The sequence below is a fragment of the Limulus polyphemus genome, unplaced genomic scaffold, assembly GCF_000517525.1.
Source record: "Limulus polyphemus unplaced genomic scaffold, Limulus_polyphemus-2.1.2 Scaffold1035, whole genome shotgun sequence".
Classification (NCBI taxonomy): Eukaryota; Metazoa; Arthropoda; class Merostomata; order Xiphosura; family Limulidae; genus Limulus; species Limulus polyphemus.
The window spans coordinates 17,172-32,142 of NW_013666645.1; the positions used below are offsets into that span (position 1 = coordinate 17,172).

At 36.2% G+C, this 14,971-nt stretch overlaps 1 protein-coding gene across 5 annotated transcripts in view; it reads left to right on the top strand.

The window, feature by feature from the left end:
* The window catches only part of LOC106461802 (CREB-regulated transcription coactivator 1-like), an 85,652-nt gene that overhangs the window by 13,867 nt on the left and 56,814 nt on the right, over positions 1 to 14,971 (top strand). For 4 of the 5 annotated variants that reach the window (XM_022388878.1, XM_013921657.2, XM_022388875.1 and 1 more), the window contains exon 2: positions 10,146 to 10,226. Coding sequence is in view for 4 of the 5 variants with exons in the window: in XM_013921657.2 (XP_013777111.2) it covers positions 10,146 to 10,226 (81 nt within the window). In the remaining variant the exon portion in view is untranslated. Of the gene's footprint in view, positions 1 to 2,988; positions 3,479 to 10,145; positions 10,227 to 14,971 lie in introns of those variants that run through there. The other variant, XM_022388877.1, reaches the window with a different exon arrangement.

Sequence of the window (14,971 nt, forward strand, 5' to 3'; positions counted from 1 at the left end):
GGGTCTATTGTTCTATTATATTATCATCTTTCACTTAAAACATGTTTTCTTCTTGTTATTGGCTAGTGGGGTTCGAAAGGTTCAATGGTGTTTACTCTTCATGTTCGCAGGATACTGTAACATTCCAACTATGTTCTGTTGTATCCAGACAAGGTCCTTTCTACCTAAATTTGCACCAGCTATGGAAGGAGATAAGGTTTTCTCTCCTATTCATCTTCCTTCCTTTTTCCATTTATACGACCTTTCAGATCTGGATTATTTTTTACGCTGCCCTGTTCAGGTTAACTTATGTCATCTGATGTGTGCTGAAGCATCTTGGGGATCACGTTACAGGTTATTTATCCATTAGGATCCTTTGGTTTCACACAACTTATCCCCTGTCACTTTCATAAGTTGGATTCCTCTGTTGGTTCAAATAGCTTCAAATGGTCTTTCATTAGAAGAGTGGAGACTTTTTCAATTCTCATCTTATTAGGTTCAACACATATTAATGCCCCTGGCAGCTTGGTTGCACTGACTGCTAGAGAAATTTGTAATGACTGGTATGTGGACCACACCTAATACCTTTATATCCCATTGTTTATATGATTTAGATAGTCCGATGGGTTTTGGCTACCCCCTGTGGCTATTCTACATGCCCCTGGCTCGATTGTGACAGAGATGAGTAACTTCATTTCTTTTCAGGGACCTTCTCATCATTCTCATTTGGATCCCACTCAATGGTGAGTGCTGCCTGGTCAGATATGCTTTTACAAATCCACACTAGCTACCAGTAGACTAATAACTAAATTCCTGTTGGCACTTTCCAGTTGGTGAACAATTGTTCTACATCAAATATTACATACAATACTGGACCACCACTTGTGGACTTTCATGAGTAAAGCATAAAGGGACTTTGCCCATCCTTGCTAACCTCTGGATTGAACTAATCATACCCTCCCACCCTTAACTCTGGATAGTTTCCCAGATGTCAGGTGAGGAGCTGGTCCAGCCTACTTAGGAGCCTCCTCGTAATTCTGGTTCAGAGATGACACTTCACTATACTGTTGTAGGAGCATTGCCCTTCTTTTTGGTCATTTTCTTACTTTCCATGATCATGGAAGAGGGTCCTCGACTCCTGGTAATTCTGCATGCAGAGTATCATGTCCATGAGCCATTCATTGAATTCATTTGTTCCACACCTTCCTTGTAATTCTGGGGGCAGGAGGTGTTACATTGCCTCCCAGGTTGAGGAGTTAGGATTTGAGTTCATAATCCCAGGTCAGATGATATCTTGTTTCTTCAGGTTGAGTGAAGTGTTAATTGGCTCCATAATTCTGAGTTTGGTTTGTTACATTCTGAGCTTCTTCATATTGGGAGGAAGACTTGTCCACTTAGATGTTGCTTGCCTTCCCTTCATAATCTTGGTAGCTCACATGCGATATTCTGTAACTTTTAGGTTGGGTGCCTGGGCCTCTAATTCCGAGTTTGGTTTGTTGCATTTTCTACTTCTTCAGGTTGGAGTGAGGGTTTGTCCACATAGATGTTTCTTGCCTTCTCTTCGTAATTCCAGTAGCTTGACACGCTACATTCTGTAACTTTCAGGTTGGGTTCTCTTCATATCATATTTCTGTTATACAATTATATCATATTGTGGTACCCATGCCCAAGCCACTACACCTTGGATCTAACTTTGAGTCCACAGCCCCATAATTCCAACAATGAGACATGGAACCTCATATGTATGGTTGGGGACTGGACAAATCTCATGATTATGAAAAATATTGACTCTGTAGCCAGTTGGCCTATACTGCCCACATTTAGATTTCACTCTATCTGGGTGAAGAGCATACCTGTTCCAGAAGTAGTATGGACTTCCACAAGTGTGCTTTATTATATCTGAACTTAGTACACCTGTTTTTCTACATAAATATATTCTATGTGGATCTTGCCCTCACCAGTCCCTCCACCTGGTCAATATGGGATTCTAGCTAAAGTGTGAGGTAAGTGAATTTTGGAAGTTTACATTTTCCTATACCAAAAATATATTTTCGATAATACTTACCTTTCATAACACTATCCCACCATTTCTCCCCACAATAGTTGGTGTTTGGGTCTGATAATCTTGCCAGTCTTGTAAAAGTAAATGAGGAATAAAAACAGAGAACTTGTATACATATCAGGGATAGCAGGCACATTGACGTAAGTCGAGAGACTCACAAGATTAAAATCACTAGGGGCAATACAGTGGGGTATAAAGACTGGAGCAAGTTTGGTAGAATTCATACCGTTGTGTAGATGGTAAAAGAAGAGAATCTTTTGTCAGGATAAAGCTAAAGTGTGAGAGAAGGTAAGTATTATTGGAAATACATTTTTGATATATGAAAGGGTGATGATTCTGAATTTTGCAGTTTTCAAAAAACTGTATAGTTCATATACTGTTCCAATCCTGAACATACACACACATATATGTATGTATATGTATATATATATACTTATAAAACTGCAGAGCTTGCACATTCACTACAGTGTATGGTAGAGTTGTGTAGAGCTAGGCAATTTAATTGATCACCCATGAGCAGCTATTACATTGATTAGTGTCTTGTAATTCCAATGAATTGATTAAATCACGAAAATAACCAACTAATTAACATTAATTGTTCCGACAAGTTGTTTTCGATTATTCTAACAATTGAATATTGAAAGTACTTCTCTACAACACTAAAGGCTATTACCTTGGATGCAACTGTCATGGAATTTCCTGTGCATGCCACAAGTCTAGAACAAACTCATATCACTACACTTGTATCATGCCAGCCTATAATAGTAATAACAGTAGTCTCTGTGAGAACTAGGATATGATCACAGGTTCATTTTTTCCTGGGCATTGCATCTTTTCTGATGTGTTTTTTTTCCTATGTTTTTTGTCATTCCACTTTTGTTACATCCATGTGATTGCAACTTCATTCACCACATTTTTTAGTTATGCTACTTATGATGATGAAACAAATGTCCAAAAATCCAGACAATTCCTCATTAGGCATTTTCTGTAACTGTATCAATGATGATTGGAAGCACCTTATCTGTTCATGGAGCTGATGTTCAGTTGTTAGCCCTTTTGCTCACTTAGTGGAACAAATGCCTGGTATGTGACAGGTCTTTGATTTCAATCTGTGGTGAGGTACTATTAATATCATGGAAATATTAAATTACCACAATCTTATAAAGTTGTGATGAACCATGGAATGACAACATGTTCACTGCTGATGTTTTTCACTCATGATGATACAGCTATCATGCATCAAGTGGTTGGTTCCATTCTGCCTATTTCTTCTCTATTTCAGGTCCCTCATCATTCTGTTTCCTTGCTTTCTGTGGAGCCTGCCTTACCTGTTGACAATTTTGGCCATCTCTTCCACCTCCAGCCTTTGCTTCTTGTTCGTTTTTCCCTGATGAGGAACAGGTACCTCTGTTTCTGTTTGCTATGCTCATAACTCAGGTATGTGACTTTCTATCTCTTTTGCCTATATATTGTAATGACTCTTGAGCTGCTTTACTTCATGGGCTTCATTCTGTCCCAATTCCACATTGATCAATGTCTTCCTTGTCCTTATCTTTGTGACTCCTTTACTATGGCCTAAGATCAGGAACCTTCTTTCTTAAACTGTAATCTCTTGTATCTCTTCAGTTTGCTTAGGGTGCTCTTCTTTCTTCTTCTTTATTTCTTTTTTTCCTGCAATTTGCTCATCTTATCTTGATGTTACTCCTTTGCTATATTTCCACCCTTCACTTCCTTGCTGTTGCTCTCCTTCATGATCCCAATAGTTTTGGTGATGACACCTGTTTTTCTTTATTTGCTTCTTTGGTTCCTATTTCTTCCACTGTCTTTGATTTGACATGATTTCTCTGTTCTAGGTATCTCCTTGGTCTAGATGCTTTCCTTTCAGGTGTCCACCTCCTTTCCTCCTCTCTCCTTGACCTGGTTTTTGTCTGTTTTCTCACTGCACCTTCTTTGGGGAGGTGTTTTCAGTTCCTTGAAATCTTATGTTGGGAATGCTTACCAACAATCTTCCTTGTTTTCCCATCTCACTAGACCAAGAATACCTTGGTTGGCTACCCAACCTCAAGAGCAAAGTTCCCTCTAAGCTGTGCACCTGCTAAGCTGAATAATAGTCCATCAAGTGCCATGCAATTGATTGATCCTGGTAGGTTCAGCCATAGAAACTTTTGTCAGAATGCTAGGACTTCAGTGTCATAGAAATAAAAATTTGAATTCCACTCCATATTTGTTGGACTAGTACTGACATCTCTCTTCAGGCTGGGAAACTGGGACAGAGAAGGACACGTGGCCGTGGTGCAATTACAATGTGGAATGCACTTGCTACTCTCTTGATTTTCACCTAGTTATTAGTAAGATTAATAGCATTTACCCTTATAATAAAGGTTTTTGCAGTAAAAGTAATATGCTATATCATTATGTGCTATGTTACAGGAAGCAGAGCTAATTCATTTAGTTTTGTGGCAGAGTAACTCTGTCAGTGCATTTTCACAGCCATTTTTTGCATGATACCCTACTTTAGCCAACCTTATTTAACTGATAGCCACTCTAGAGTAGCATTTATTTGGTTAAAGTGGGTTCTAGTAGGGTAGAAAGCAACTAGTTAATTAGTAGATTTGAATTCAATTAAGTTTGAATGTGTTTCAGCTGGGTAAAGTGAGATTTTCAAGCTTCCAGTGCTAATTGTGCATTATGAATAATATCAGAACTAAATCATGAAATAGATTGAAGGAAAATCACCTGGATATGCTAATAAGGATCAAATTTCACATTTTAAGTTGTGGATAAGTAAACTTCGACACAATATTTAAACACCAAAAGAGTGGTAAAGACAGAAAAAGAAAAAGTTCTTGACCAGGGACAAGTATCTACCCCATCATCAAGCCTGCCAACTACTGTCTTAGGCTCTCATTCTAGTGACAGTGATTAGTGAACTAAATCGTGAAAATAAATAGTGTTTTTTTTTGTGGGTCAAGACAAAAATGTTTAATTTGATGTGTCAAAACAAAAGGGAATATATCTTTCCCTGTATACACAAAGACACTAGATAGAATACTTCTTTTATGTGTCAAGTCAAGAGATATAATCTTTCATTCAATGCATGAAGAAAGTGTAAAAAATATTTCATGTATCAACACTAATGATAAAATATTTTGTTTCATATGTCAACAAAATGGATAATTTAACTTTATGCCTCCAAGGAATAGATACATGTAAGATTCTAAAAGGCTACTGAAACTTTTGCACATTGCTAATTTTTTTCATTTGATTTCATATTAAATAAACATCTTAAGCGGTGCACCTTGTTAATTATCTCTTTTTATATTATTTCTATCTCTTGCATAACAATGATAACTTTTAAAAAATATGCATTACATATAGCTTTTTTGTTTCCACTGGTGTTGCACATTACCTTGATATTGGTGCACATAACATAATTCATTCCACACATGGATGGAACAAATTAGAGGAAACATTGCTTAGGAGTCCTGTTTTTGGTGTCAACAGATCCTGGTGAGTAGCTGGTGTTGTTTCACAGGGAATGCTTACCTAAAATCTACATTAAATGTGGGTATACAGAAAGCTTTAAACTCATTTGCCTCTGCTCAGCACCCACTGTTGAGATGAGGTTTACTGAAAGACTACTTCAGTGGTACATCTATATAATTAACCTGTCCATTTTCACATCTTTAAACAAACAATGACAGACAGCACCAGTTTTGCCTTTATCTCAAACCTAATTCATACTTACCATCTTTAGTTGTGGTAATCCATTGCTCTGTTTCTTGGTGGGGACACAATTCCAAGTGATTAATCCTAATGATAGTGGTCCACACACGTACACTGGTGGTCTCCCCTAAGAATATTTTATCTCCTGTTGTTTCTATTGGAGTGCGGGAGAACCCTTACTTCCCCAGTCCCAAGTTGATATGGAGAGTTTCCTCTGCTAGTGCTGCCTTCCCCATAGTAAGAGACCAGTTGGGCCTACCCCTCTAGTTTGAGATGTACGACTGGGGTGTTATCTTGAAGTGTAATACAGAACACCCCATTACAATATCTTCCAAGCAATTCCTAATGGTTATGTCCATCTGGATGGACTTGGGTTTACTCAGGACATAAATGAGGGCTCATCCTCCCTTCATTTGTCATACTAGTATCTATCTTATGTAAGTATTTGACCTAGATGGGAATTGCCTAAAGCCCTAGCTACACTACACCTTTTAATGTTCCACCAACCTTGGTGACATGTAACTACCAGCACTGGATTTTCCTGATATCCTTTGCTCTACTATCATCATTCATTTTATTTCATTTTGACTTCCTCTGATATCTTGCAGCATTGAGGGAAACATGGGAAATGGTTTGTTGCTCACTTGTTTGCCTTCTGTATCATCATCTTCTTAAGAGTGCTAAAAACATCTTCAATCTACTATCTGCATGGTCATCCTTTTGCTTTCCATTTGTTTATCTTTATATTGAATGGCTTTTTTTGGTGCAGAGAATTTGGATGTTGTTTAATTAAGGGTCTGAATCACTTGACTTGTTGTCTCTTGATGTATGAAAAGACTGGTTAAGTTTTCACCTTCACTCTTATGTCATTGTTACATATTTTGTCTCTGATGATAACACTAAGAATTTTTCTGAGGCATCTCATTTCCGTTTTGACAATCTTATTTTCATTTCTTGATGTTAATATCCATGTTTGGCACTGATAGCAAAATGTTGATATGAAAATGGTGTTGGAAGAATGTATTTAACCCACAAAACCACTATGGTAACCATGAAGGACAACCTGAGTCACTCTGAAAAAAGCTTGCCTAATGGGCCTCTGGTGAAGCCACCATGGGCTTAACAAGCCAGTGGTGGATTAAACCTTGCTCAAAGAAAACAAAGGCTCTGCTGTCCTGGTAAGTAAACAATGGAAACCCATTGAGCAAAGACTATTCACTGGGTGGTGCTTCATTAGGCATCCCCTGGTCTTGTGGAAGTCACATCTCATGTCACTATTTCAGAAAGGAGCTCATCCTTGGATTAGCACTGGCCCCTCCATCATTGTCAGTGTGGAATTCTTGCTCATAGTGGTACAAAGTGGTAAGTAATGTTTGTAAATTTAACATTTTCTTTATCTGAAAATGTATTTCAGATAGATACTTACCTGTCTACAGCACCTTTCTCCCCATTTCTGATGTGTTTTGTTTGCCTTGTTAAGAATGAGCCTATTATCATGTGCTACAACTCACAGGGATTACTGCACTTGGAGATTCTGTTGCCCTCCTGTTGATGGATGGCTACAGCGTTATGACAGTTACACCATAAGCTGGTGCAATACATAGCGACACGTAAAGGGGTGAGAGTTTGTTCAAACCTTTTGGCATGTGCAAATTTTCACAGCATTTGCACAAGAAATAAATAACTCATAGTGGTGCAGCAATGTATCTATCTAAAATATATTTTTGGGTAAACTAAGTAAACAGATGATGAGATCTTTAAGCATTATGTTTCAAAATTCAATAGAAATTGATTAGTTGCTCATGGCAGAAGATCAGTAGTGTGATCTCTGTTGTACAACAAAAATTGAGAAAACTTGGAAAGTTATGGGTCTAGTAGTTTGTTTTGTTGTACTAACACAGTTTTAAAGACTTTTATCTAAGGTTATTTAGAAAATTTTTCCTTCTTTTTCGCCTTGCCTGGATTGTTGAATGTAATTTTAATATTGGGTTAACCTAGAGGAGTTTTAATATCATAAAGCTTGCTTATTTGAGAAAAAGTTGGAGTTTACTTTAAGAAAAATTGCAGAGTTCAAAAGTGAAATAATCGTGTCTATTGAAGAAGTTACTTAAAGAATAGAAAAGATTGTAAATCTCAAAGTCAAGATTTTTCTAGAGAAGAAAGAGAAAGCAAATACTGGTTTTACTAGTTTGTGCAATGGAAGAAGATCCAGTGCTATTACTAAGGAAGGAAGTCTAAATGAGGTGTAAATAACTACTTCAAATAGATTTGAACCTGTGATTATTGGTGGGTGTGAGGAAGAAAATAACACTGAAGTGTTTGCAGGAGGGGATTCTCTAACTAATCATGCTTAAAGGTATGTTTGTAATGGAGCACAACATAAAAAGGACTAGAATTTATTTATAGGCACTACAATACAGGATGTTGTAAACAAAGCACTGTAGATAGTTTGATGGCAGGAACAAAGAAATTCTCTGTTTAAAGCTAGTACTAGTAGTTGTATTATATTTTAATATTCCTTGTTGTATTGAAACCAATTAATAAGTGTCATATAGAAAAGCTGACTTCTAGATTTTTTAAAAACATTTCAAAGCAACAGATTAGGTGGTTAATCTGAATGAGAGGAATATGAATCAAATTTGGGATATTTTAGTTAGTTTTAACAAATTAGCTGGAAAAAAGATGTGTTCTTATCAGTTGTATCCATCCATTTAAAGCTTTTTCTGTAATGGGTGGATAGAGAAATGAAACTTCCTAATAAGCAAAAAATGTCTACATGAAACTGGAGAATGAGGACATTCCTTAAAAAGTGGAGAATGAGTTTTATATGTGTAGAAATAAATAAAAAAGAATAGAAATATCACGTTAGGAGGCTTAGATGGATCATGAGAGTTTCATCATTTTTATCTTGGAGGGTTTTATGGAAAAATAGAATTGTAAATAATATTAGTTAGTTAAGAGATTTTGAAAGAAACTTTACTATGCAAGAAGAAAATATAGCTTAAATGTTAAAAACCTTCTTACTGGTATTTTTGGTTGTATAGGTGAGAAAGGGATTCCCAATCTGGCCTTAAATTTTATTTATGTTAAAGAAAATCAGCTCTTCATCTAAAACATCCTAAAACCATAAAGAATCCCACAGAGAGTTAGTGGGGACTTCAACTGTTATTTTGGCAACAAGGACATTCCTAAAGATTGGAAGATTGCCAATATGATCTTTATTTTTTTGTATTTGTAATTTGTTGGAAACTGTTGTTAGAAATTGTTTAGAAAGCTAGGATTTAGCTTATGATACATTATATGATTTTGTAACAATTAAGATAGTTTTTTATTATGAAACTTGTAGCTCTCAAGGCCCACTTGGGGAAAGCACCTGTTTCACAGGCCTAGTGCAAGCTGGAAGCTTTGGTTTCAAACCCTGTCAGGACAGAATATAACTTTCTTAAGAATTTTTTACAGTTTCAGATTTTGTTTTTCTTGAATAAGTTCATCATAATTGATGATGTACACCTTGACTTTCAGAAAATCTCTGATGTCTCACAAGAGATTAATAGTATACATGAGTTGGATTATTATGGAATTAATAAAAAAGGTAAACAACTGGATGGGAAATTGGATTAGTAGCTGATAGCAACGTTTGATAATAATCTGACAATTTTACAACTAGGAGAATGTGACAGTTGGGTCTCTCAGAGGTCTCTGTTAAGACCTTTATTGTTTATTGTTAATGATTTGAATAATTTCTTAAATTGTAATATTTCTAAGTTCACTGATTACACAAGTACTTTAATGCTGGGAAGAGCTAATTCTTTTAAAAATATTTCTCCTATCCAAAAGCATCTTGGGACACAACATGTGAGGTGAGTTTTAAAACTGAGAAATATTTCACTCTTGAGTGAGAGAAGATTGGTTTTGAGGAAAAGAGAAGGATTTGGATGTGATTACTGATAAAATGCTAAAGCCTTCAATAGAGTGCTTTAGTGTGGTGAAAAAGCAAATACAGTCTCTTAGTTATAGATATAGGAGTTTTGAATTTAAGAACAAGAAGCTTATTGTGTAAGACTAGTGAGGGCTTATTTGGAGTACTTTATGCAAGCAGCCTTTATAACAACTTGAACACTAAGAATTAAATGCTAATACCAGTATACTTAAAAAACAGTATTTATTAGAACTTTCAAAAGTTAAACAGAATATACTCACAATTCAAAAATTTCAGGCACAGACTTTTACAAATGAAACAATTGAACCTCAAACTTCTAACTCAACAAATTTATATCAAGATTAAGGCAAAGTTAGATTTTGAGGCAATTAATGTTTTCTTTTTTTTTTTTACATAGTATGTAGTAATTTATGAGTTAATTTGATGTATCCTTTCCAGGGGGTATTTCAGAAACAGCAGATTCTGATTAACCAGGCTTTAGGAGGTTATCGAGTTGGTTCCCTACCAAATGTTAATCAGGTAAGCAATATTGATATTGTTGGTGAGCAACAAGTAAATTTACAGAAGAATGAGGAAATTACCTATGCCAAAAGATAAAACCAGCACTGAAACAACCCTTTCAAAACAAATGTAATTCTTAAAATTAACCAATAAAAGTTTAAATGAACTTAAAATAACAGTTCTAACTATATCATCAGGCATACTGATCCACATATCGTAAGTCTTAAACAGAGGTAACTCTGCTAAAGAACTATTATGGTCCTGGTCTTTTAGATCTTATTATAATAATCATTAATATTAAAGTTTCTGTCGAGAATAGCTAGTCTTTTGGAATCAAGGATGTAGTAGTTCTGAAGTATTAAAAGTCTTTCTGAAACTTGTATCATGACAAATGCACATTTCTTTTCCATGTTTAATATAAACTATTTTCTAGTTACTGTGTTGGTGTATTGAGAGTGTTAAGTATTTTATGTATTAAGAAAAATGTCCCTCCCAATGGGTCGGCAATAAGTTTTCAAACATAAAATGCTGAAATCCAATGTTTGATTCCCTTTGGTAGGCAGAGTGTATAAAATCACTTGTATAGCTTTGTGCTGAAACAAACATTAAGAAAAAAAAACATCATGTAGTATATTACATGTCAGTCAAGAAATGAAATCTCATATTGCAATGGTGTTAAGGGAGTTTTATTCATTCTCTTTTTTTACAAATTTCACTTGTAACCAAACCATTTATTAACCAACCTAAATACACACAAATATAGCATATTTGTTACATATTCAGGGATATTTTGTCCTCAAGTTGACATTAGCTATTTCCCCCTAATGTGGATTTCTTCTCATGATGAGGGGAATATTCTACTCATCATGTTTATCTCTTCTGAGACGTTAACATCTACTCATGTGTTTGCGATTTGTGGTGACTCATGAAAGCGAAAGGAGGGTTCTGACAATTTAATGTCACTGTTTATGGTCTTTAATCCCTGTAGATAGTAGTTTTGAGGTGGCCACCTCAGGATCAGTCAATTCATGAATGGCTAGGGCTAGGGCCAACAGAACACCTGTATTAGGCTTGTCCTCTAATACCTGTTTGCCTATAGAGTCCAATGTTGCTTTGTTATTGGTGCAACATCCCTTTCATGGTTGGTATTGTCAGTGAGTGTTCAGGTACTTCACTTTTCTGTGGAATCTCTTAAAACCTGAAGCTGGATCTTGAGTAGATTTTAAACCAAAGACTTAGCTCATAATGACTTGCCTCACTCTCTTTTTTTCAATACTCTATCTGCACCTGGATTCTTTATTATTTAATTTCTGTATGAGACATCTTTGAAAAAATATCACTATTTAAAATGAACTGGAGGTGGCTCATTAGGTCACACTCTGTAATTTTGTTATAAAACTTAGACCAAGGGACTTACTCATTGAAATATCTGAGCCTAAAGATATAAAACTCCTTTAGCTTTCCAAGGCTGTTGAGGGAATTCTAAATGAGGTCACCCCATGGCATCTGTAACTCCTTTAGGGATTTTTTTTTAATACTAAAATTGAAATTTTTTTATCTGTCCAATAGGCTATAAGGCCTAGATTCTCAATGTCAGTGGCATCACATATTTCTGTTTGTTGGTTGTAGGCTTCCTGTTACTGATTATGAGGCTCTGTTTTATTTAAAGTTCATTCTCACTACTTTGAACTGCTGTGTTACATTCTCTCAAAACATGGTAATACATGTGAGTCGTTTGTAGTTGAATTCTGGAAGTGTTCAAAGATACATTCTTCAAAATGCAGCTCAGCATGTAAAAGAACACCCCCCAGAATTCAACAATGAACAATTTGAACATGTACTATCATGTCATAAGTGAATGTAATGCAGCTGTTAAAACTACTGGTTTCACTAAGCTTCATCAAGGTAAACAACAAATCCAACCTTTCGAATACCGAAACAGGGCATTATTTTAAAATTGTAGGCCTAAGGTGTTAAAACCCTCTATAAGATCTTTGTTAATAAAGATGGCATATATGTGCCAATCAGGATACTTAATTTTGCATTTTCTTTGCCCCTTTCTCGTGCCATTGTTATTACAGGATATTGTACTCAAGTGGAAGGATGAACAGGAAGTGCAGTGAATCAAAACAAGAAATAACATTTCATGTGCTGAAAATGTAAATTGGCTATCTCCCCATTTAAACAGAGTATTCTATAGTATTGCATTCTAAAGTTTCAGTTAAGGTACAGCCAGCCAGTTATGTGCTGTCATTAGTCTTTCACATCCTATATGTATTCAGATTAAATGAGTTAGGACACAGGAATTTCAAAAAAATACCCAAAACTTGTTAACTTTTGAATAGTTGACTGTTATTCAGAAGAATAGTTAATTATTCAAAAGCACTAGTTTTGGGTCTTTTTTTGAAATTCATGTCTTATATGTAAGTATTATTATGGGTGTGTCAGTAGACAAACCCACTTTGTTTGGTTCCTCTGCCAGCTTATAGCTCCATGAAATATTTGGATCATACAAAACCAGTCCTCATATATCTGCAGATCTGTTGTATGGTGACATTGATTGTTGTAATCTCCGTATACAATTGGTAGTAACTAATTTTATACAGCAAAGGTAAAAGACAAAATAGACATACAAAATATTATCAGGAGAATTTAAATTCTGTGAGGATCCCTCACCACGACACACAGAATAGCTTGATCCCTCAGGTATCTGCCTTAGAGATTTTAATAACAATAGCCTTGAGCTAACTTCCACCTAAAAATCATATGTTTAACGTGAAATGCTTTACTGCGTGATGACATAATCATGTGACAATAGTCCTCCACCAGTAGGAGGGTGACACGAGCTAATTGCATAGTAGCTCCAACTAAGCATTTGTGCTCAAAGTAACGGCATTCTTTTCACTGGCTTTGTCTCAACAAAAGAATGTTTTAAAGTTCATTAAATACAGGAGATTTGTGATAATTTACAGAACATAAATTTCATTCAAGTTTAACTGTTTCTTTCTGTACTAAAGAAGAAGAACAAGTTTTTCCTGTTTACCTACTATGAATTTAAAAGTTATGGTAACTTAAACTTCATCCTTTGATGGTGACAATGTTATTTACTTGTGGCTATTGGAAGCTAGTTGTTTGATGAGGATGTGACATGTTCAATGAGTTGTGGATTCCCTCATGCATCCATTTGGCTGACATTATTTCTCCTCAGTTTGAACATGACCACAATGATGATGATTTTGACCAGCTGTTTCCCCAACCAGGGTTTGCTTTATCCCATTCTTTACTACTTGAAACCCATATTCAAGATTACTTTGTTTTCCCTACTTTTCCTGATATTAGGATCTTTGTATACATTGTTACTTGAACAGCTGCACATCCGTACTTGCATGCCCCATCCTCCTTGCCTCTTTTATTCTGGCTTACAGCCATTCTTCATTTCCATTTATTGACTCCTGTTCTTTTGAATCTTCTTTACTTGCTTGAGGGATAGACCCTTTAACTTTTATTTCACTTTATAGTGCCCAATTTTCAGACCTTTGTTTCTTTCTTACCACCTACCTATGTTACCTCTCGTCCCGTCATCTTATTTCTGAGGCACTTCATCATGCTCCTAAAGTGTTTTGTGAAAAGGTTCATTCTCTTCTTTTCAACACTTTAGTATGTATTACTACTTTTGTTCTATCTCTCCTTACTTGTTTCCTCTGCTTTTGCATCAGGATGCTCTCCTAATTAATGTTTGTCTGCTCACTATTATTTCCATGATATTAGTAAGGCTCCATTTATTTACCCAGAGGTCTTCAGTGGTGTTTCTGACTCTGGAAACCCAGGCCAGAGTGGCCTGCCATCAGTCCTCATTTTCTTCTTTGGTTTCTCCTCTTTCTCAACCTTACCCTCCTGTTCCTGCTCAATCTACATCTCCCCTACCCATTCCTGCTTCCTATTCATCTACCTTTTCTTCTACTTAACAATGTCAGGCTCATTGCTCATCTCTTTGGTGACTATCCTGTTGGGTTTAGCCCACTGGATGTCTGTCTCTCTCACTTCACCAGCCTTTGATCTCCATTTTTGGCTGACTAATGGGTTCTTCTGTTTCCCACCTGATGCCTATCTCTCCTTTTCCTGTTTCTTTTCCTCCTCCATCTGACCCCTTTTATTTTCAGCATCTTGAGGATACGATCTCAGATCTCTTAGCCAAGGTGTCATCATGAGAGTACTTATCCCTACTCCAGGTTATTACTCCAAAAAGACTAGGAACTGGCATCTAGCTATCGGCCTGTCTCTCAGCTGATTTCTAGTTCTTCTATGGTTCCGAATAGAGGGTTTTATTTCTCTCTGGTGGTCTTTTTTCATCTGGTCTGTGGATTACCAAGGACAATGTATCAGACAATTTTTTAACATTCCAATTGCTCCATCTAGACATTTTCTCTGTTTCATCCATTGGCATCAAGTCTTCCAGTTCAGTGCTCTTCCCTTTGGCATTGCATTTGCTCCTTACATCTTCAATGAAATCATGGGGCATTTGCCTGCCATATTCACGGATTGGGACTGAGATTTATTTATTAAATAGGTGATTGACTTTAAACTCCTTTCACACCTCCATTGTTCTGCAGGAAGCTTCCTGACTGGTCTGGCTAGTCAAGCATTACAAGTTTTTTTCTCATGCTAACCCAATATTTGGTACACCTGGGTGCGTTCTTCAGCCCTCATTTCAATCAGATTCAGCTTTCACCTGTGAGAGATGTAATGTCTTGTCATCAAGAATT